Source organism: Embiotoca jacksoni, unplaced genomic scaffold (genome assembly GCF_022577435.1).
Source record: "Embiotoca jacksoni isolate LCO1_2020_lvr unplaced genomic scaffold, fEmbJac1.0.p SCAF_23, whole genome shotgun sequence".
NCBI lineage: Eukaryota > Metazoa > Chordata > Actinopteri > Embiotocidae > Embiotoca > Embiotoca jacksoni.
The window spans coordinates 6,687,157-6,711,144 of record NW_027185374.1 but is presented as its reverse complement, the minus strand read 5'-3'; the positions used below and the strand labels follow the sequence as shown (position 1 = coordinate 6,711,144).

The following is a 23,988-nucleotide window of genomic DNA, read 5'->3' as shown; positions in this document are numbered from 1 at the left end:
CGTGTGCTTTAACCTCGAGTCGAGCTTATCCTCTTTCAATTTTCCTTTTCTCCTCACATCAAAGTACCATGTCAGTAAAAAGAGTTCCCAGTGGACCAACTGTACTGTATCAAACATGATTTTTAAATTTTAATTTTAATGGGTGAAAATTCTATTAATTTTCATCAAGTATAGGAAGAAAAGACGTAAGATGAGATTTACAGGAAACCAAAGCACGACTGCCTTTTTTAATTTATGACATGGTTACATCATAATTTAGTTACAATGGAATGAGACTGAATTATATGCGTATTATATAACATACTGAATATAATGCAGACTGTATTGAATTCAGCACAGACACTAGATATTCCAAAGTGTTTCAATGGAATTTGATTGCATTCATGCATGATTGATTGTCACTAACAGAAAGTACAGAAAAAAAAACAGTTTCAGACCCAGTCTGGAAACTAAAATCTCACCACAGCCACTCTGCCTCCTTTTGTGCTTTCACTGGAAGGGGTTGCCATTTTAAGGGTCATCTCAAACTAGTTGACAGGGAGTGGAAGTAGAGTATAAAACCCTTTCACAGAGAGTCTGCACCTGTGTTGTCGACCACCAATCACCTGAACCGAAAGTATATGCTGGGACCAGATCTGTATGGCTGTTTATGTTGCCTAATAAATAAAAAGTGATGGTAAATATACAGTATTTGGGCAGCTTCATATTTGTTGTTTTCAATCTCTGTGCTTCAAAAGGCTGAATTGATGTTAAGATCTCAACTTTATCTGAAGAGGTTTTGGCTTTCTGTTTTTTTTTGGACAACTCTGTCATTTCAAAGTCACTTCATGCCTTTAAGAGCTCACTTGTGACTCAGAGATGATTGAGAGTGGCCATTTAGATTGAAGAGCAATTTTTCTGTCAATATGGGGAGTGAAGACGTGACCAGGTATGCACACAGGAGAACTAGAAAATATCAAACAACCAGGTAGGCAAAGAAGGTGGGTGACTGGAAAAACCCACAGCGAGTGAACAATGCTCTTGAGGGTGCAAATGGTCATGTTTCAATATGAATGAAGCAAGAGAGGACTTCATGGCTATAACCTCAGAAAATGCAAAAAAAAAAAAAAAAAAAAAAAAAAAAGGTCAAAATTTCTTTGGAGTGAGCTGTATGTTTGGGGTACATAGTGTGTCCACACAAGACAGCTGACAATTATTTAACTCTAAAGTCTTACCATAACATTATGAGAGCCTTTAATCATGTACAGTGCAACTTATATCTCCCCTGCAGCATTGCAAATATGAGTTCATAGAGAGAAAAATAGCATGCATGAATTAACTTTGCACGTTTGATGATGATAAATTGCAGTTTGATGATCTGTGAATGCTGGCATTCTCCTTTTAATTTTTTTTTTTAAAGTTCGATCATTCTTCAAACCTTTGCTGTCTTCTTCTGGCAGGTTTAGACAAAATTTAAACACTATGGGGTGACTTTACAATTAAACGGAAAAAGCATCACTTTGTTTCTAAATTCAAACATCTAACAGTAACCATGGTTGTGTGAAGTTCCCTGGTAAAGATGGAAACTTAGCGTACCCTCATCGTCCCAGCCCGCCCACCCACCCGTGCACCCACCAGGCTCCTTAATATGGAAAGATGCTTTGAGCTTGTTTTCATGTAACATGACACTCACTAACAGGAGGAATCAGTCTGACAAAGTGCCACAGGAGCAAACAATGGAGAAAGTGTTCTAAAAAGAGACACTGTTCGGTTTTTAAAACACGATTATCTGAAAAACACTTGTGGTGATACTGTAAAAGCGACATGTTTTTGGCACCTCGTGACATTAGTCTTTGAGCATCAGATTAACGTTTTATAATCTAATCTATAGTGATACAAAAATACAGTATCACGTACAGTTTTTCTGCCATTGTACAGCTATGACGACAATAATCATCTCCTGCGTGCCGATCCCAAAATTGCATTTACGTCAGTGACAGCTCATCAGACTCAGGAGGGTGATCCTAAGGTGTGTGATAACATGCTGAAGCTCCCTCCTGTTAATTAGTGATGTTAAATACAGCTCCCTCCCTCCTTTCTTCTCTTCAACTCACTGTTTCTCCTAGTTTATTATTCTGTCACATGAATAAAAATTTTAAAAAAGCCGCAATGTTTTTTGGCTTGTTCACTTTTTATGCCGTCCATAGAGCTCGCTCCAAATTCACTCTGACATCAGTGATGTTTTGTTGGACTTGAGAGTGTTTCCCATCAAATGCTGATGGCATCTAAGTTAGTCGTCTTCCTTTCTAATTGACTTTGAAAATATGTCTCTAAACTTAAGATCTCCTTCAAGTATGTTGATCCAAAATTTGTGACAAACTAACACCGAGTGGACTTTCTGTGTCGATTATATGTCATTTATGTCATTCCTTCTGTTCAGAGACTGTCTGTAATTATTGATCCCACCGCTGCATCGACAAGACTGACTGTTCATCAATCTGGCGAGAATGTTTCCAATTTATTTTCAGTTTTTATTGATGCTTAATTTGCTTTGACACTTATTGATTAATTGTGTCATTTAAGCATCTCCCTCTCTCCTATGTCTAGTTTAGTTGGTTTCCCCTCCAATTCCCTCTCAGATGTGTAACGACTCATTGATTTGATACACTCAGGATACAATTTCTTGCCATTTCTTAATTTACGTACCCACCTGTCCCTGTCTGACTGTGGTTTCTTTGAGCATCCAAAAGAGTTCAACTGATGTCATTACTTTTAAGCTTTAGGAAAACATAGAAGGCTAACTATCAATGATCATTATTCAAAAATGGGTGTTTATCATTGTCAGTCCTTAGCAGGAGGGATATGGAGAGTCCCCATGATTGAGTAGTTTTTTTTTTTAAACTCTAATAGTTTGATAATAATAAAGGTAAAGTTATGGAAACAGTATGTTGTATGAAGCTTTTGGATCTCATGTGATGGTAGCAGCCTGCTACATAAACGGCATACTTGTTTTTCCATAAAGCACTGCATAACAAATCAGAAGCAGTGCATGCTGCTAGAAATGTAGTCAAGCAGAATAATGCATATTCGTCCTGTTCAACTTTTAACAAGTGCTCCATAGCCTTAGAAAAATCCGATACATCAGTGAGGGTATATTGAAATGTCATATATATTTAAAAAGGGAGTGAATTTATTATTATTTATTTCTTTTGTCATATTTTAGCAGGATACCATATGAGAAGTATTGTCAGCTCCAGATGTATGGCACATTTATGAGAGTGGGATATTTATTGGAGCAGTTGCCTGCAGTGAGCGTGCTCTGACTTATTTGCTCCCACGGGGCACCTGACATCTTCTTTTTGATGTAAGCCTCTCCAGTTCTTAAGTCCTCAACTCTATGGGCACTTTCACAATACGGAGATGGGGGTTTATCTGTCAGGGGGGCCATCAGAAATGATTTGTTGATGATTTGATTTTCATCCCACGGAGTATATGGTGCATAAATAAATGCTTCCAAACAGGCCGAGCACAGAGGCGACCTGATGATCGAGCTGTGGCATAATCTCTGAGATGAAAGCAGAAAACTGGGAAAAACTTCCATTTATGAGCCAATCTGCTAAACTCGGATTTAAATTTGTGCTGCATTTGTATGATGTTGGAAAGTTGAAATGTACAACAGAATACGGTTTTCGCATTTGGATCATCGCATTAATGCTGTTTTTGCTTGTAGGGTTTCCACTAATTATTGCATCTTTTTATTCACCAGCAAGAGGTACCTGCGCTTCCACATTCAGGGCATCGGGCTCCTCTGTTATGTCACAGATGAAAGCTGAGTCGCACGCCACCCTAATCCTCCAGCTTAGCAATAGCAATCGATTTGAAAGTATGAAAGTCAATTTCCTCATGCATTATGCCGCCTCTGTGCAGGTCTTATAGTAAAACAGCTTTTCTTTACAGACGGTGAAATTGCCTCTCTTAAGTATCAGCTTTCAAATATATTTTTAGCATTTTACTGTACGTATCATGAGCCAGAATCATACCTAGAAGTGCTTATCATCGTCGAAGTATCGACTTTCATAACAAACTGTCAATATTAAAAAAAAAGAACGAGTGGTGGTACTCAGATAACGGTCATTTCTGCAATGAGTTACAGATCAGACACTCCCCGGCCTCCTGTGCCACTCAGGTGAAGAGCATCTTAGAAAATAATATTTTCCTGATAATGACCCAACAGACAGCAATGGCCCCTCGTCCTGCTGCTCTCTCTAAATTGGTGTTAAACCACTCATTGAATCGGTGTCTGTTCATCAATGCTTTCACACTCTTTAGCCTCGAGCAGTGCCCTTGACTTGTCCTTAAGTAACCACAGCTGGAATAAATACCTGATGCACTCTGTTTTTGTGAGGTCGAACTACAAGAGCATACATCATATCTGAAGGACATTCAGCAACGCTGTAAATTAATTTAAATATGTTGTAACATAAATTCTAAATTAATAAAAGTTAGAAAATCCTGCATTTAATTAAACCTGAAATGTTTCAAGTTTGGAAATGATTTAAAAACAGTGATAAAATATGTGCAGTCATACAAAGTGTGCAAAAAAGTACTTCACTACTGGCAGAGAGGGAATTTACGCAAAAGTTAAGGCCTCTGGCAGATTATACTGTAGAGATCTATTTAGCATTTAATTCCACATTTGATGTATGTGTTAGGAATACTTTGCCTCTCTTTAGTGTTGACCTTTCCTTCAGCTTTACCCTTTACCTGAGTAAAATACACAAATGAACCAATGAACTGCAGTAATTTTACAAGCTATTGAAAGTCAACTCTGTAATATAATGACATTTATATTTTTTGTTTTTCATTAAAATGTTAACGGCAGTTGTTGGGTGGTTGGTTCACAGTTACCTCAACAGCACTTTCACTCTAAAGAGGTTCTCAGATAAAGAGCAAAAAGCCACAGTGTCTTCCTCTCTGGTTGTTGTAGCCAGCAGGAGCTGGGCTGAGCTTAAAAAGAGCGACAGATGGCGTCTTATTGGCTGAAAAAGTGAGTGGGCAGGAACAGCCATAAAAATTGAGAATCAGTGAGAATGCTATTAGGAGACAGAAAATAAAACTTGGGAGAAACCAAGCGAAAACAATACAACAAAAAAGCGAATAATCCAATAAGGTTTAATAATTTGCGGCTCTATGTGTTTGGATATGCTGTCATGCTTTCTCACCTCGCACCACGATGGTGGTGGACTTCTTGGCCGGGTTGCCCACGTTGTTGCTTGCCACGCAGCTGTAGACGCCTGCCTCGTTTGAGGAGATGGCCGGCAGAGTCAGCGTGCCCCCCTTCACCACGCTACTTTGTGGCAGGCTGTCATTGCTGCTGACCCAGGTGAGAAGGGGCGGCGGCTCCCCTCCAGTGGTGATGCACACCAAGGATACTGTCTGGCCAGGATTCACCACAATGGGATCCTCCACCAGCAGTTTGATGGACGGGGAGGCTGTGGAGACAGAAGGTGGGACATCTCAGAAAAAGGTTGGACAACAGTGGCACTTTTGACAATTACAGTATAACTCAGCTGAGAAACTGCACACATCTGCACACATCTGTTTCCATGTCTGCTCCACATTTATTTAGACAGTTTGTGTGTTTTGTTGGTTTTAAATTGCAATCTGCTTGAAAGTTTATTAAAAACATGAATTTTGGGAGGAATGGGTGTAGAAAAGAAAGTAGTCATCCAAAGTACCTGTCTTATTGGTGAGTCTGAAGATAACACTGCGGTCAGGAATCCCACATACGTTCCTGACGGATGCGATGCAGCTGTAGTTGGCGTAGTCTTGAGGACGCAGGTTCTTCAGCTTCAAAATCTTCGTTTCCCCCTGCAGCTCAGATTAAACCAACACTGGTATGCAAATGTGTGCAAAAGTATTAACATAATCAAGTGAAAGAAATGCAAAACAAACTAGGTATTGCGAAGGAGATGACAAAGCCCAAATAGCTCCGAAGCAAGGTCAATGAGATGAATATGTACACAGTTTTTTTTGAACAGAGACAAAAGTGAAAAGAAAAAGCAGCAGATTTCAAGAATGTTACTGTAAAATCCAAATAAAAGTGAAGCGGATATTTCTCCAGAAAATTAATGTGTCAGATTAGCTTCTAGTGAAAGGCCCTGCAGCATTTCCACCATTGAGCCCCAGAAATACGGACGGGCTCAGTCGGGGATGTCTCCACATAAATGGCTATCTCATTGAGAATGTGTTTTTGATTCCAGCTGGGCCTGTCAACGACGAGCTCCGCCCAGAAGGATATGATGTGAGTGTAAAACTTTGATCTGTGTACGGAGGAAGAGGGGAGGGTGGCAGATTAAAACACTAGTCTCCCATATGGTGCGGCAGTCCACACTATATGACAATCCATTATGTCTCTCACACCCTTTCATATCCACAAGCCATTGAAGCTTGTGGATGCCTATTTGGAATAGATTAGCTACGGACCCCACATCCCACTTCCTTTCTCTTCCTGACACCTCCTCTGCTTTAGAGTAGATATGTGGGGATGAGGTTTGTGGTATTCAGACTGGGAGCTTTACTCACAGTAGGGGTGGAAGGAACTGGGAGGAATATCTATTTGGAGAATGCGAGGGCCAGTGAAAGGAATGGAAAGGACAAACGCATTAAACTGAATTGGACGGAGGGATTGATGGCTGTATTGATGAAAACATTGAACATGAAAGTACAGAAGAGCTTCAGGAATGGGACTTTAATGGCTGTCGTCAAAGGGCAAAGAAATTACAGGGGATTGCAGTGTCTTTGTCGGGAGAAAATATTGTATGTCCAGCTGTGTTTCCATGCTTTAACTTCACCTTCAGGAAGAAATAAATCAAAACCAGCTGGATGACTTAAAAGGATGAATGTTTGCCTGTAAAGATGAAACGAGGGCATTTACATGCTAGGAGAAGAACATGGACTCCAAAAAAGATTGAAGAAGATGACTTGGAAATAATTTCACCAAATTTTGATGAGGCCAGATTCATAAAATGTTTATAATTAATTGTAATTAATTTATTTATTAATGGTTATTACATTACTTACCAATGATTTATAGATTGATTGTAAGGTAGAACTGTTAGGTTGCCAGGTTGTGGAAAATTCTGTTCTTGCATGAAGCATTGTTTCCCTCTTTAATTCATTAGAGAATCTTCGGATACACTGACTGCCTACGTAAAGGGCTGTTCTAAGGATTAATTATAACTCAAGAAATGCAAGACCTTTTATCAGTGTCAAATTGATATTTATAACAGCAAATCTGATGAAGTCATAATTGCAATTTTTCTGCATAGAAACACACATGTTAATACCAAAATGTTCATTTTCAGGGTCCCATATTGTTTAAATTCAGTTTTCTACTTCTTATTTGATTATAAAAGTATAAATACTATGGAAGTGTCAAAACGCTCATTCCACTGAGAAATGCACACAGCCTGTATTCAGCAGCTTTGCTATTTGGACAAGCTGTTTTGACCTTTATACGTTTGTGATGTCACAAACTCAGACCCACTTCACAGAAGTGTGCCCTCAGCACAGAATGCTGTCCAATCTTTTATAAGGAAAAAAATAATTGAACGGAGCTTGCAAGCTAAAAGACCAAAGAAATCATGTGGTGGGTTGGAGTGTGTGTGTCACTCAGAAAAGAATCAGCCAATCAGAAGAGAGGGTCATTGATATCAATGTGCCTTAAAGACACAGATACAAAACAACTTGTTCTTTGTGGAGCTCCAGAAGTGAGAGATGTAAAACTATATTGAGATGGTTTTTAGTACTGAAAACCACAAACATATCCTCTTTTTTCATCAGGACTGCAGTAAAACACCAGACAAGTGTGAAATATGGGACCTTTAAACATGTCCCACATGAAAAAGAGTGTTATTCCATTAATACAATTGGAACTTTTTCACCCAAAAATGTGATAAAATAAGCTCTTATCAGAACCATTTCACATTCACGTTGCTGGTCAAAAATAAATCCTTATAAAATGTTGTAGAAATCAATAACTGGATTTTGGTCCAGATGTCCCACAACCCTTTTCCAGAAGACAGCTGGTCAAACACTTTCTTGTACTTTCTTGATTCTTGTTGTTCTGGGTTTGTACACTCATGGTTGAATGCACTTATTGTAAGTTGCCCTGGATAAAAGCGTCAGCTAAATGAAATGTAATGTAATGTAAAAACAGACCATAGGAGGGATCTCCTTAACGAATTAAAGAGCTAAAAAGACAAATGAAGTGTCAAGCAGAAGGATTTTCCACAACCTGGTTATTCCAAAATTTGTCTTAAAAATGTAATTTATGAATCAATCTAGAATGATTTAGTACCCATTATTTAAGCCATTCATTGCATCTTAAATACCTTTCATAAAAGCGGCCTTGTCAGAAATTGGTAGAGAAAATTGTCATAATTGACATTAATTGACCTTTAAAAGTTACCACCTCAAGATTTAGACCTCAAACAGAACATCATACTCCAAGAAAACATCTAAAGATATCAACTCCTATAAAAGCAGAGAATCTGAAGAGGAGAAACGGATGGATTATACCTCTGGTAATTGTGCTATTCTCCGGTACTTTGTGGGGGAAATTATGGCGGGAGAGGTGGAGGAGAAAGTTAACAGACAGCAGAAAGGACAGGTTTTCTACAATAAAACCACAGCTCTGGGCCTCACTTAATTACAAAGCCGTTCTCCGTGCAGAGTTTGAAATGCCACCTCTGCATTTCTACAGTATCAGTGGGAATATAAAACTTTTGCAATGCTGAAAAAAGGTGCTGAAGTGAAGTTGGAATAAAGAATAGTGGAGGGAGGAAGGCATAAAGACAAAGTTAACTTGCAAATCCTCCCGGCCAAAATGGAAGAACGGACAAAAGTGGGCTCAACTCTACCCTGCAGCTTCGATTTGGGTCAGTTACGAATGGGTCCCTCAATTGTCTGTGGATGTTTCAGGCAAGTTCAGATATATTGTTGAGAAATTATGCTATTAGCCATTTATATGAGAAAATGACTTAGAGTTTGGTCAGGATTTACTTGGGTTTGGACTCACGCAATGCTAATCTCCGGGTTGTGGCTTGCGCTCAAATTTTCAGACCCAATTAAAGCTTTAATAGAGGGCAGGATGAAGGAGCGAGGGAAGGAGCAAAGAGGTAGGAAGAGCAGGATAGAAAAAGGAGGAGTGCCTTTTGAGGCTCAGTTGCATAGCTTCCTCAGACTCTTTCACCCACTCCATTAGCTCCCAGCCATCTTTCTCCATTTGGCCAAACATCAATTTCACTTCCGTTTTCTCTCTCTATTTGTTAAGCCTCTTTTCCCCTCTCACGCTTCTCTTTCTCTTCTCTTTCGCATAGATTTGCATTCTCTGCGATGCCCAGCTCGGCACACAAATCACATTCAACTCAATCAATTCAAAAAAATGACAATTGCCTCACAAGTGACTGAACAATCTCAATCAGTTCTTTGTTGACTGCCCAAAATCCTTTCTTGGAACAAAGCTTCTCAATTTTCAGATTGTAAAGAAAATCCAGTTGCTGGTCTGAAAGCCCTGATTGTGAAGAAAGCCCACTCTTTCTGCGTCTGCAATTCCTCAACATGCATGTAATGCGTGAAACTGGATTAGTGGAATTTATATTGCTATTCATGAAGTCAATAAATACAAGTTTTACTGTCCCACTGCTCAACAAGATGAAGGAGTTAGGCTGATGTTTTTTAAACAAACAATACTCTTATTCCCAATACATAAAATGGCAGAATTACTGTATTACACAAGATGTTGTGGTTATTCTTTAATTAGCAGCCCTGGCTTACTCATCTCTGTTGTAAAAATGCAATGTGTGTGTGTGTGTGTGTGTGTGTGTGTGTGTGTGTGTGTGTGTGTGTGTGTGTGTGTTGTTGTTGTTGTTGTTGTTGTTACGCCTTTTACTCATTGTCAAGAGAGGTTGATAAATGTCATAATTTACATATTTGTAGTGTCTGTTTAAAGCCTAACTGAATATATAAAACACGATCCTCAATCTACTGTATTACAATGCACTGGGATTTGAATTACTGCAAATAATAATGAGATCACTGCTATGAAGATTTGTTTACTTTAAGTGAAAGGCTCATCTTTTTGTTTTTCTTTAAATGGCCGTTGTTCCAGTGATCATGATCATCTGATAATTTGTGAATGTGCTGTAAACACAATCTTTAGTCGCACATCTGTTGAGGCAAAAAAATAAATGCTTGGCTCAATTGTCACATTAATCGTCAAGAATATTTTTTGACTCATAAATTAGCAATCACAGCTACAAACACACATTTAAATACAAACACAAACTCCCGTGGTGAGAGAGAGCATCGTGTCTTTTGGTTACACGCAGGAGGGTGCCGCAGTCGCAACTTAATTCCGGTCATGAGAGGATCTCTAAATGCGAGAACACACTGCGTGAATGAGTATCAGCAAATTTAGCACCTCATGAACACATCCTGTGCCTCTTACTTCTGAAGTTTATTAGCTGTTTCACATCCTCTGTTCGGTATCAACCTTTTTTCCCCTGTAGTTTGTAGGGGTGGAGGTGCTTGCATAATGTGGATGTCTTCATGACAACTAACATAAATAAACAATAGAAGTTTCATATTTCAGTGGTAACAATTCCAGGTCAGGACTCCTATGGTGCTTACTTAATAAAACAATACGTCTTTCTTTGCATGTGTTGTGAACGTAAACTCAGTTGTTTGCTTATGTGTAATCAATATCAATATGTTAATCCTAAATTCATATTCATTTATCTCTTAGAGACAAATTGCTCTGCTCGGAAACTAGACATCAGCATCTGTATGTTAACCATTGAAATGGGATTCTGTCCCAGTTTAAAGTGTGTCACTATCCCTATGAGGCTTTTCATTGGTATAATGAATTCCCTAGGTCCTGACCCTAACCTTAACCATCACAACTAAATGTTTTACCTTAACCTTTACCTTAATCCTAACCTTAATTCTTGCGCTAACCCTAAAACAAAGTTTCAACCTTTGAAAAGCAGGCTCTACCCCTGAGGACCTACATTTTTATCCCCACTGTTTTACATGTCATCATGGGTTGGTGTGCATTCAGATTTAAGCCCACACTGGAAGATAAAAAAAAAAAATGTGTGTGTGTGTGTGTGTGTGTGTGTGTGTGTGTGTGTGTGTGTGTGCGTGCGTGTGTGTGTGTGGTACATGTCTTTCTGTAGTTGTGGGGACCAAGTTTGGTTAAAAAACATATATATGAGGAAAAACACATTTGACTTTGAGAATGGTCCTCGCAACTTTAAAGTGCGAGTTGAGGGTTAAGACTTAGCTTTAGGATTATGGTTAGGTTTAAGTTAGGGTTAGAGTAAAGGTTAAGGTGAGGCATTTAATTGGGATAGTTATGGTTAGGGTCGGGGCAAAGGAATGCATTATGTCAATGAGTGTCCTCACAAAGATAGACAGACATGACTGTATGTGTATGTGGGTTTGTTTGAGTACAACATGAACTTAGGTAAAAGGTCAAAATTTAGAGCCCCAGGTTGTAAATTAGGACAATGTTCTACTTGCAAGGTTTTAGTCTGCTCACTGGAGATTTCTATGTTGAGGGTACGTTCAGAGGTGACTATGCAACCACGGCTAACTGACAATGAAATGAGGATTTTTGGTGACTGTACACTATAAACCTGGAGCTTTTCTGTGTTAAGCCTCGAGATATTTTGAATAAGGTGACGATCACCATAATATGCTGTATAACAATCATTAACCACTTGTAAGTATTTTTCTTTAACTTCTAAGCGTTAATTCAGATTTTCCACGCCAGTACTATTCTGTCTGATTCGAGATGTTCACAACTGCATCACGTTGACTCTGTCTTACCTGTGTGAAAAACGGCTCGTAGATCTCTACACCCTTGTCGGAGCCCTGCGTCAGGACCTCTCTCCCGCGGTGCCAGCTGTAGCGGACAGGCGGGTTGGAATTGGCCACACAACGTAGGAACACGGTCCTCTCGTAGTAGAACTGTTCCTTTGCCTCTCCTATACTCTGGTGCACCGTCACAACAGGGTCATCAAGGTCTACGAGAGGATCACACACACAAAAGGGAGGATGCTATCAACACACACTTTTCCATGAGTTATCGACGAACAAGTCGGTAATTCCTTGGATCAATCAATCACACTGACCACACCTCACAAAATAAATATGTATTTGCTCAGCTGTCGCAGCAACAATGAACAAATCAGTATGAAATATTTACAGTAGCAGTAAACACAAACACAGGCTCTCACAAGCTCTGCTTCTTGATTGTGGTTAAAGGTCGGACCGAAAGGGTCAGAATTCTCATTGCATTAGGAGAGCCAGTTATTGGCATGCACTCTGAGGTCGATGGGAGAGAGGAGGTGAGAAGCCTACTACTTGAACTACTTAAGTCAATAGGATGCAGCCCAAGGGCACATTGACTTCCCAGTCAAATTGAGCTGCTGTGTGTTCCAAGTCGCACTCCATTGTGAGCTCCAAACAAGAGAGACGACGACAAATACTGTGCACAAAATGATGTTTGATGTCCATCGCTTCAAAGAGTAGTGCTTGGATGGCCTCCACGCCGATATTAGGCGCTCTGTAATTTGACACATCTGTTATCCTGCCTGTTTCCCAACAGATCTGAGGGAAGTTTTACCCCAACACGAGACAGTTGGTTATTTGAGAAAGCGCTTGTGGTTGATTAAATCGATTCAAAGTTAATCATCTTACCCGGCTATCGCATTAAGCCTTGGCAAATGGTGTTCATCATGGCTGTGTGTCTTTTTAGCATGCTAATACTCGCCTTTTAGATTATGTCCATTTGCACGCTCAAAGAACGTGGGGAGCTAGCTGTTCCCCTTTCATCTCCATGTGAGATGCAATCAGTTTTTAACGCAAGCAAAAAGGCAATTTAAGGGAGAGGATGAGAGAAGCTAATGCAAGTTATCCCTCATGGTGAAATTCCAACTGATAAAGGCTGACCTTTTGCATATGAAAGGGGAAAGTGATTGAGTGTATTAATGAGTGAGTTAGTGTGTCAGTGAGAGAGCAACAAGGTAGATGATTGAGCTGGTGGGCGACTATGCGAGTGAGGGAGCGCAAACAGCTTACAGTAAATTAATGCTCAAATCTTTAACGATTATAAGCCTCTAGAGAAAAACTACACATGCCTCAGGTATTATTAATGGATGAATTCATCACTTTTAATTCAGTGGCTGTGGCCAACCCTTGGATTTGCTGAGGATCAGGTCCTAATCAAGGTGCATGTTGGCCGCGGCACACAGCACCCAGCCTCGACGCACCAGCCAGAGAATGCTGATTCCTCAGTTTCATTAAAGACGTGTTCTGCCCTACAGCCCCTTAATCAAACTCTAGCAGCGGTCAATACTTCATCCAGGATCCATTACAGTGTCTCAGGTAAGAGCAATTACCTTTGGGGGTGGGTAAAAAGGGAGGGATGGGGGTGGGGTGAGGGGTGACAAAGAAGACAGAGCAATGGCGGGGCCATTTTAGAAGAGTAGATCGCTCTAAGTAAATATACTGATTCATTACAGAGAGGAGGGGGAGAGTATGAATCCTACATCCTATCTCAGACTCTGCCCGGCTTCTGCCTCATCTGTTTCCTGCTTCAAACAGTCAATTTACCAACCGTGGCAGAAATGGAGTGATTCATTGACAGCCCTATCTACCTTGGGATACACATGTCTTTGAACGCCGGACCCGACAGGAGGTTGTCTTCTTCTTTTTTTCCTTCTTGTGGTGACAAGAATGTGAGCGTGTGTTTCTGTATGTTTGTGTATGAGGTAAGGAGCGGCTTGATCTATTAATAGGGCTAAAATGATATGCAGAGAGGAAGTGGATGCTAGGAGCGCAAAGAGATAAATATGGAAATATGGAAATGTACGCACTGGATTAAAATTTGATGAATTTCAAACAAAATTCCACCTCCACCATCAGTCTTGCTCCCGTAAGGATGTTGTGTGTGTGTGTGTGTGTGTGTGTGTGTGTGTGTGTGTGTGTGTGTGTCACTCTTGTGCAATTAGCTTCTGAAGTCACGCTTGACTGATTGTGAAGCTTAAATCCCTGAGCCCAGAGGAAAACTGCGGTGTACAGGCCGCCTGCGCCAGAGTTGTTAGGGTTTGTAATTGCAGGTTTATGGGTTCACAGGCCGGTAAATCTGCCCATGTACTGCTAAACGCTCCAGCGCACTAACCGGAGCATCACTCCCGCTCACCTCATGACAAGTCTCAAAACTCTGGGTTTCTCTGACATTAAGACATGTGGGGGTTGTAGAGGCAGGGCAGCACGACACACAAATGTGCAAGCACCAGACGCATCGTCTGTGTGACTCAAAGGAGGTCTCACGAGACAAGCATAAAAACAAAGGTATAACGTTCAATTTATCACCAATGTTTTTAGTCTATAAAGTAAGAAAAACCTCAAACAAACTGAAGATGTTGATATTCCTGTTTGAATAAGAGAACGCACACCTTCATAGGCCTAGCGACATATTTGTTGGACAAATAGGCGCAAGTGAGTGGTTTGGATAAAAGCAAAGATGAAGACTAAAGAAGGCACTTCATTATCACATCAAACCTCCGCTCCTTCCTTTCATGTCCCCCTCCTTCCACTTCCCTCCAAAAAGAAGCCGACACCTGCGCAAAAACACACACATTACCCCACACTATCTACCCACACATAGTCACCCACATACACACACAGACATCAAAAATCCTTGTACACGTACACACACACACACACACACACACACACACACACACACACACACCTTTTTCTGGTCTCTCTCTCGGGTGTTAATCTAATACGAGTTTGTCTTTTTTTTCTTTGGCTTTGATGTCTTTCACCCTCTCCACCTGATTTGACAAAGTCACCTGGGATGCGAACACCTATCGGGCTCCCAGGCTGTCAAGCCATGAGCGACAGAGGCTTGCGATTAATTTTGCCTAATCACTGTCCCAGCGTGATTACCAGCGGGAGCCGCTGACCTGTGACATTTCTGTAAAGTCTTTCATGAGAAAAAACAGGCCTGTTGTGTTATCGGCAAACATTTTTATTTTATTTTGTGCCAAGGGACAGCAAGAGACAAGAAAGCAGAAACGGAGGGGGGTCGTGGTGAGAGACAAACAGGAACACAAGGAAAAAAGAGGGTGGGGAGTATGTAGGAATGCATGTCGGGTTAATGAGGTAATGATACTCTATAGCAGCTGTTTCCTGGACTGAAATGAGGCTGACTTGCTCTCTTTGGAGATCTCTTTTCTCTCTGGTAAAAATATGGGCATGTGGCATAAGTGATTAGAGAAGTTATTACGTGGCAGCCTGGCCTTACCTCATCTTAGCGATGCTTTTTTTCAAAGCTGAAGTGTGAAAGAAAGTTCTAAAAAAACGCAGAGCGATCTCCACATGAACAGAAAACAATAAGGGGTGAACTGATATTGTAGCTCTTTAGACATTAATGTAATTCATTTGGTTACATTGTATACATTTAAACAAATGTAAACAATGGTATACATCTGGCTAGTTTTGGTTTCATATTACTATTTTGAATGACATACCTACATCCTGTTGTCATCACCTACATGTGCTGCATCTCCCTATCCTTGACATTGATTGGTTTGTGGACAGGTGTGCATCTGACATCACCATTTTGTCAATTTGGCTGCTGGTCTTGTCCATTTCAATGGCGAAAAATGAATAGATTAATTTCATTGCCATGATACTCATATTATTATGCATTACTACCAGCGCTTATTTTCCTCTCAAAGTAAATTTGTAGTTTCAGCATTTCTATGATTTTTCAAGTTGATTTGATCAAGTCAACAATTTGACCAAATAACTATTACTATACTTTGTGTCTTCATCCCCCCCATGAGCTACTCATTTTCACTCTTCCAGTGGTTTCCCTTATTCTATTGTTTAAGGGGTGACGATAGCATGTCTCAACTTTCTGGAATTGGTTGAAAAGTCTGAACATTGTGTTCACACTGCAAATTAATCCAACTATGGTTCAGTTTGAGCCAAACAAAGACCACCTTGTTTGATCAGATCAGATGTTGGTTGTTCAGTCGGGACTGTTGTCCAAGGAACCTTGTCTCTGAACAGATTAAACGGCCCTCAAAGACATCTGTTCATTTAAAAAGTTATGTATGTATACGAGAGATGGGTCATGATTTTTGATTATTCAAATCGTCATTGAAATTAAAAGAAGTGATTTATGTATGCGACTATATTTCATGCATTATTTCCGTCTGAGGGTGGCGATAATGCCCCTAAAAGCTGTTTCCCAGCCGCAATTAAACAACATAAGGAGCAGAAGAATATATCGCTAAAGGCCAAAGAGCTTTGCCAGGTAAAACTGTGTGGTACTGCGAGATTAGAGGCCACGATGCGAACAGGAGAAACAAACAAAGACGACTACAGGCGTCAGAAAGCTGTCTGAAAGTCCTTCAAAACATAAAGGAAGATGAGGTGCAGTGCAAACTCTGCAGGTAAAGCCAGCATAATGACAGCTAAGCAGACTTTTTAGAGTGAAGAACCAAGCAGACAGCGATCAATCCATTGATCAATAATCGATGGCCAGATGAAGTAAGTTTGATGTTGGACGTGCAGCACAAACAACAGCCCTCACCTCAATGATGAAGCTTGTATGCTCTTCATCAGCTTTGGTCAAGGTGAAAGTTTTAGAAGATTAATGCCATTTGTTGAGCCTTAATTTAGAGTGTAAGTGAATCTCTTTCTCTTAATGTGTGTGTTTGTGTGTACATCCAGGCGTGTGCGAATAGTCGATTTACAGGCGATTACTTCTGAGCAAATATCTAATAGTATTTTTGCTTAAAATGCCCTTCCTTAATATATACAGTAACTGGTAGCTGTTTAATAAAAGCCTCGAGATGAATAGAAAATGGAGATAATGTGCAGTGATGATTAAAGATGAAATTCAATGAAATGTTGAAATATTTCCAGGCTGGTGCATTATGCTTTGAATTTATGGAGTGTAAGGAGACCCAAAATTGCAGACAATGTGTTACATCACTGTTACATGTAAACACATTAGGCAGCACAAATAAAACATGATATAGATGGTGTGTAATCTTAGTTTGCTGAATGGTGCACTTTAATGCATGCCATTTATGTGGGTCAAAAAGTTAATAAGCCATATCGGTGATATATAACATCCGTCTCATATGTAGGCCTCTGATGGAATATGTGAATCCGGCATGTAATTTACTGTCAGAACATTTCCTTTCCCTCCATCTCTCAACCCCTTGGCGACAGTGACCTCTATCTCACGGCTACTCTCCACAAAACCACCTCCTGCCAGCCGGATCTATTTGGTGTCAGCTGTTGCGTCGTACTAAAGTGTGATTGTGGCGGTGGATGGCTTGTGTTTGGAGGTGTGGGCGAGAGCATGATGCATCTATTTCTGCAATAAGTCCACTCTGATGATGGCGCCTGTGTAGCAGAGATATCGCAGTAAACTGAATATCATTCTCTGAGACATGAGATATGAGCGTGAGCAGCTTCATGCGCTGCACTGCTCTCAGGGCTGTCAGGGGGGGGGAGATGAAAAGCAGGGAGGAGCTCTCAGTCATTGTGTTGTGAAACACGTGAACAGTGTTTGGAGGCGCCATGCAAACGGAGTGCATCTGGTTATTTAGAATACTAATGTACGCATGGCCTGGTCATTCAGCAACGATGGATATCTCGTGATTATTAGGACATTTCATGCCTTATTATACTGTATAAGATGCAGAGTGCTGTCACCTCCTGCCAGAAAATCTATAACTGTTGGCCACTGTTCATCTATAGAAATGTTAGGGATGCTCCTTCTTACACAATACGATGGCTAAACATCTGTTAGTGTCTTGATCATTTAGGGAATTCTTTAAATCAATTTATGAGTTATTTGTTAGGCACACTCCATTTCCTACCTTAAAGGAATATTTTGACATTTTGATAAATATGCTGACTGGCTTTCTTGCAGAGTTAAATGGGAGAATCATATCACTGGGGGGCTATTTCTTAGTGGTGGTGGTGATTTCCTGGAGTATAATCTGCCTTCCTGGCACCTCGCTGTGACATCAAGTCATTGCTCTGAAAACGAGTTTTCATTTTCCATCCAGGGATTTGTGCCGATCTGATTACCCATGGGCGAGTTGGTCATAAAATAAGGAACGGTTAGACCCATTGATCAATGAAAACCTGGTCTAAAGTCACTGGTGTAGTATTTTACTACTACTTTAAGGACACATTATTAAGATGTTAGGCGGGGGCACAATGCACAGACACTGCTCTGTTACACAAAAAAGAATGTGCAGCAGCATACAAACATGTGAAGAATTATAAATAAAATGATTCCAATATTAAAGATTATTATTGCGTTCATCAATCAGCTCAATCCACACATGAGCAGATCTCTTTCCTCTGCAGAAAAGCGTTCTTTCTGATGTCTTGGCAAATCTGTTGTTATAACAGGAATTCACCAAGTACAAGCACACCTGGCTCTTAAAGCCGAAACTCTGACTTGTGTTACCCACAAAACAGACCTATGATTAATGAAAAGACGAGTCCCACCCATCTGAACCATGTGCCTTAGTTTGCGCTCACATTATCTAACAGTAAACTAGCAAAAGTGTATTTGGGCACGCCCTAAATGTAATTGCTTTAGACCGTGCACTTTGATGGTTAAAATAGAGCCCACAGTGAGTTATTCCAAATTTCTGTGTTGAGTTTTACTGAAGGCAAATCCTTTCTTCAATTTAAAAAATAACTGTTGATATGTATTTTACTGATTCTATATATAATAATTATAATCAAGTTTTAAATATTGGTTTTTATCAGTTGGGACTACTCATTTAGTGTATATCACTTTTTAGATGTATTGGTGAACACATGTTTGTATATTTATTTTGAGTAAAACAGAGGGTATGCACTAAAATCTATGACAATTATTGTGACGGCCACATTTCTAATACGTCTGATAAAAAGCGAAAAGCAAAAGCGATGAAAGGCAGATGACAATGCGCTTTTTGAAAACACACCGAATTCGCTACTGCGGCAATGAATGGAATGTCACTTGCATTTACCACGTCTACATAAAAAACAAACGAATCACCGCTTTTGCTCTGATTGCATCAGTAGAACAATACTGCATATCCACAATCTCTTTTCTAATGAAACACTGCAGGTTCAAGAGGTTAGGTGGATTTGTTTGTGCTGATTCATTACACGTATTACCCATCGTCGCTTTAATAACTGCAGTTTTGAATTGAAATGTAATCAGCGGGTTAGTTTACCAGGAGTAGGGACAGCTGCTTTAATAAAGTGTAAAACCTTTGCGATCGGTGGGTTTATGAAGGGTACTCCCTGTCTGTGCCAGGAACATTAACCCAACTGGACAAGTCGGGTTAAGGCTTGTAAAGGGCAACACACCACCCCTGCCATGGCTGCTGCTTGGCATGCCTCTGTGGTGCTGTGTAACAAGTGCTGAATTATTCATTAGCTATTTCCACATTCCTGCGTTTACTTGAAGTTTAATTTCTACTGCGGAAGCGGGGAGGATGAGAAGGAGAAAGCTGCTTTCCTCTCTTTTTCCTCGATAAAATATCCTTTATTTGATTACCCCTCTCCCTTACACAAGCACTCGCTCTTTTTTTTTTTCTCACTCCCTCTCGAGCCATCATAGGATATGCATTCAATATTAAGGTAATGGTAACTAACTCCCTCTCTGAGGCCACGGTCATCAGGCCTGGTTAAGTGTAATTACTGCCAATTAAAGTAGCAATGCAAAATGGAGTCAATGGAGCGATAGTGAACGATACAGCGTGCTACACTGTTGGTAGAGCGGCCTAAGTGGATATAGAGGACAATGGTCCTGTTAAAATTGTAAGAAGATGCTCTAATGTGTAGTAAATTGGGCTTGTCCTCTTGGGTTACTGACTACTAATGCAAAAACCAACAAAAAAGACTTTAATAACATGAGTTTGGATGTAAAAAGATGTATTTTATTTGCTGTGTTCAAACTCTATGTGCCTAAATATAAACTTTTGATTGTTCTTTTTCCCTTGAAGTGAAAAATATGATAACACATTATTCTCAAGCTCACAGAGCGGATGATGTTTCCCTCCAGCAGGATAAAGTCATCGTGCCCTTTAACTGTCCCATATAAACTGTTGCTTTAAGAGCTGGAGCTGCGTTGACGAATCTTAGGACAGCCGCACCTCCGTCTTCCTCAGTGACTGTGCTTTTCCAATTATGCTGTCTTTGGAGGAACACTGCATTTCTGTAGGTCTGTGTAAAAGACCAACGTGTGTGTGTGTGTGTGTGTGCGTGCGCGCGTGTGTGTGTGCATGTGCACACCCATACACACACATGGACATTGTGTGTGATAAATGGAGGGGCAGACGTCAGCAGGCTCACTGAGGAGGCTGAAAGACCTTACTTCCTCCCAGTGATGGAAATGGGGAAATAATGAGACCCAGTTCAGCTCTGTGTGTGTCCGCGTGTTTGTGTTGGTGTCCGTATGTGTGTTTGGGGGTGAGGAGTAATGAATCTCCTCTTCATTCTCTCCCTCAGACAGTGGCGTCTGCCTCAGCCCATCTCCTCTCTAATTCATCTCTCAAGAAAACAAGCAGGTCACAGACCAGTGATCTGAACAACAACACCTAGGAGCCCACCATTAGAGTTGGAGGCAAAGCACCAGTGACATGATGTACTTATTTCTCTGGTTTCAGCCTAATGACCTTCTCCTTTGTTTGGTCTGGACAAAGAGTGGCCAAGCATGGGAGATCTTTCCTGAAAGATGATTTGAAAGGATTTTTTTTTTTTTAAATAAAAAACAACAACATTTTTCTACTAATGTTACAGGCTCATTTTCAATTTGACATCAACAATAAAAAAAAAACCTCTAAATTTCTCAGAAAAATCATCATCTTCATGTTTCTCCACGCAATATGAATAAAGCAACAAGTGTGGTGTGCTTTAGCAGATTAAGATGGATGTATCGGATGAAGGAAGCATGTGTGTATGTACGTGTGCGTGTGCGTGTGCGTGTGTGTGTGTGTGTGTTGGGGGGAGAAAGATGACCAAATATGTCAGTCATCTGTGGCATTGTTATGTCTAAGAAAAAAAGCAATATATTTAATAATTTAATGACCTGCCTTGTTTGCAACAGCAGACTGGCCTCCAGTTGGCTGATGCAAGTTGGACTTCTGATGTAATTGGCATTTCACCATCAGGGAATTTTCAACAGTAAACTCATATTGTACCAACAGGTATGAATATATAGTCTGACCACCAAAAGTGTTCATAAATGACCATCCTAACAAGTGTTATCCTTTCTTTAATGGATACGCCATTATTTCACACTGCAAGATCCTGTTTCAACATCAATTTACAATTTTGAGAGGACATTTCATTGTTCCTGTATAGGGATGGTTCAGGATTTTACAATAGCCATACAAGTTGTATTTACTTCATTTTTACAAGTGCCTAGTCGTAATGTATTAATGCGGTAATGCACCTAAAAGCTGTTTGCCAACTTAGAATAAACAACGAGAGGTCGAGAGAAGGAACATGTTACTAGCAGTGTTCAACAAAACATGTGTGGCCCTGTGAGAATAAATGCTCTTATAAACATGGGAGACCTGCAAAGTTGACTACAGCCATCAAAACATTTTCTCCAGGTAAAATTGGCATATCATAAGTGTACTGTATCGTATTTTTGCTAGAAATGCCCATCCCTAGTCTATAATGCACATCTCTAAGGTTCTATATCATGTTACATATGTCATACTGTCTTTGCTGATTCTCTTTTTCTTGTCTCCTTGATCTTCTTTTGGTAACAACACACAAACCTACACGGTACTTGTTAAAACAGCATTCTTCAAACTGCTTTTTGCCTCAAAACTTCTGACCTCATGAGATTTCTTCAAACAACACATCATTCACGGGCAGTCATTAAATCCAGCCTTGTTCAAGAATTCAGTTTTATAGTGAGTAGAACTCTAGATCAATATCATCATTATTTATCCTGATGTCTGCTGAATAGTGAGGTCTTTTAATTGGGGCTTTCTTGCTCATGTCCAAAAATACTGTCTTAAAGATAAATAATAGCTAGCAATTAGCTTACTGTTGCCTTTCCTCACCATGAGAGATGTAAACAAACAAAAAAAACCACACACCAAAAAGCAGATCACAACGAAATTCTACAAGAGATGATCACATTAGCATATACAACACAAACACACTGCTTTAAGCTCCTGATGGTGAGAAAAACAAAGGCAAGAGACGTGGTTGACTCCGCTACTCTGATTAGGGGGCCCCTCCCCAGAGCAAGTCCTTGAAAGAGTAATGGGCAGTCGTGAACTGGCTTTACTGCCATTAACCACACTAGCAAACATTTACATAATGTACACATAATGTGCTGATTCATTCTGTCCTGATTGAAACAAGGCTCAGATAACTCATCGTGGCTGTATCACACCATTCATCACACCAGGTCATTTCCATCCAAAAGCACTTAACAGGCACTGCACATATATCTTTGTCTACATACATTATGGGATCTTTTCACGAAATTGTATAACGCATCACCTCATATCATGGGAACACATCATACAGACAGACTAAGATAAAGTTTGTCAGTCATTTCTCTCACGTTCCACAACTGATAATGAAGATATCCTGTGAGGTTTTGTATGACTTAAATAGGCTCCAAATGAATTGTTTATGGTTGATTGCACAATATATTTTATATAGATCCTCTCAGGGTAGATTAAAAAAAATTTGAATGGTCAAAGTTGACATTGATATTTAAGGTTTATTGGTTGAATCACTGTCAATTTGAAGCCTGCTTTTGAACTGCTACCATTTGCCCTGTGTTAAGTTATTGCATTACATATGAATACAAACTCAACACTTCCTGTATCTGTTTCAAATTAAAAGCCCTATAGCTTTTTAGTACAGAGATCTTTTATTTCTTAGCAAGGCTTTTATTGTGAAACATTTGCAGGAACGTGTAGTGACTGAAATCAGGCAGTAAGTCTTTCGAGAACTATTATAGAACAACTGTTTAAAATAGCAGAACTATATCGTTGACTTCATTAAATTAAAGCGATGGAAAATATACATCACTGACTATTGTATGTAAACTTGCAACTATGGAAACAGTGGGTACACAATGTTAAAAACGAGTGGGAGAAGTGCAAACACAGTGTCAAGGTTTTCTAGGTTTGTGGGTGAATGAAATTTCACCCACGATACTCAAAGCATGCGTTAAAATTCAATATCTATTTTCAGAACCAGAGCCCGATAGAATGGAGCTTAATCCCCAGAATTAACGTGTTTACAAATTTCATGGGAATATTTTCGGCTGAAGAAACAGTCCACAGAAAACTGTATCACAGTTGTATTACTAGAAATCTGTGCGACTGAAGAGACTGGTAAAATCAGAAAATAATGCAAAGTGAAACAAGCTCAAAATATCTGCACAATGAAGTGAGCATAGCCTTGGATAATGTGTGTGTGTGTGTGTGTGTGTGTGTGTGTGTGTGTGTGTGTTATTTTACTAGATCTCTCATTTTCTCTCTCTCTCTTTAGTATTATCTTTACATGTTGGAACAACAGTCCCAACATGTTCCCAACATGGTTCTCTTCGTGCATTGTAATTGTAACTTGTAAAAATCGACATTTACTATCACAGGGATGCCAACTAACAGCTGGAGTGAGATTGGTGTGTGTATTTGTGTCTGACCGGGGTGGCACTCACGTTTCTGCAAAGAGATGTTGAATTTGAAATGCTTCATTTAAATGTGAGCATCACAAATGAAAATCCATTAATTTACAAACCTACAAAATACACAAAAACACAAAAACTCTGGGTAAATAGATACGTCAAGAGGCGAGTGAGAAAATCGTCATTTCAACAGTAATTTGGGCAAATTGATTCTT

The 23,988-nt window shown here is 39.9% G+C and overlaps 1 protein-coding gene across 2 annotated transcripts in view; it reads right to left on the bottom strand.

Annotated features, from left to right (window-relative positions):
• The window catches only part of LOC138203554 (MAM domain-containing glycosylphosphatidylinositol anchor protein 2-like), a 182,956-nt gene that overhangs the window by 79,388 nt on the left and 79,580 nt on the right, over nt 1-23,988 (bottom strand). For both annotated transcript variants that reach the window (XM_069158514.1, XM_069158515.1), the window contains exons 4-6: nt 11,878-12,074; nt 5,718-5,850; nt 5,202-5,471 (exon numbers count right to left, since the gene is read on the bottom strand). In XM_069158514.1, coding sequence (XP_069014615.1) covers nt 5,202-5,471; nt 5,718-5,850; nt 11,878-12,074 — 600 coding nt within the window. The remainder of the gene's footprint in view (nt 1-5,201; nt 5,472-5,717; nt 5,851-11,877; nt 12,075-23,988) is intronic.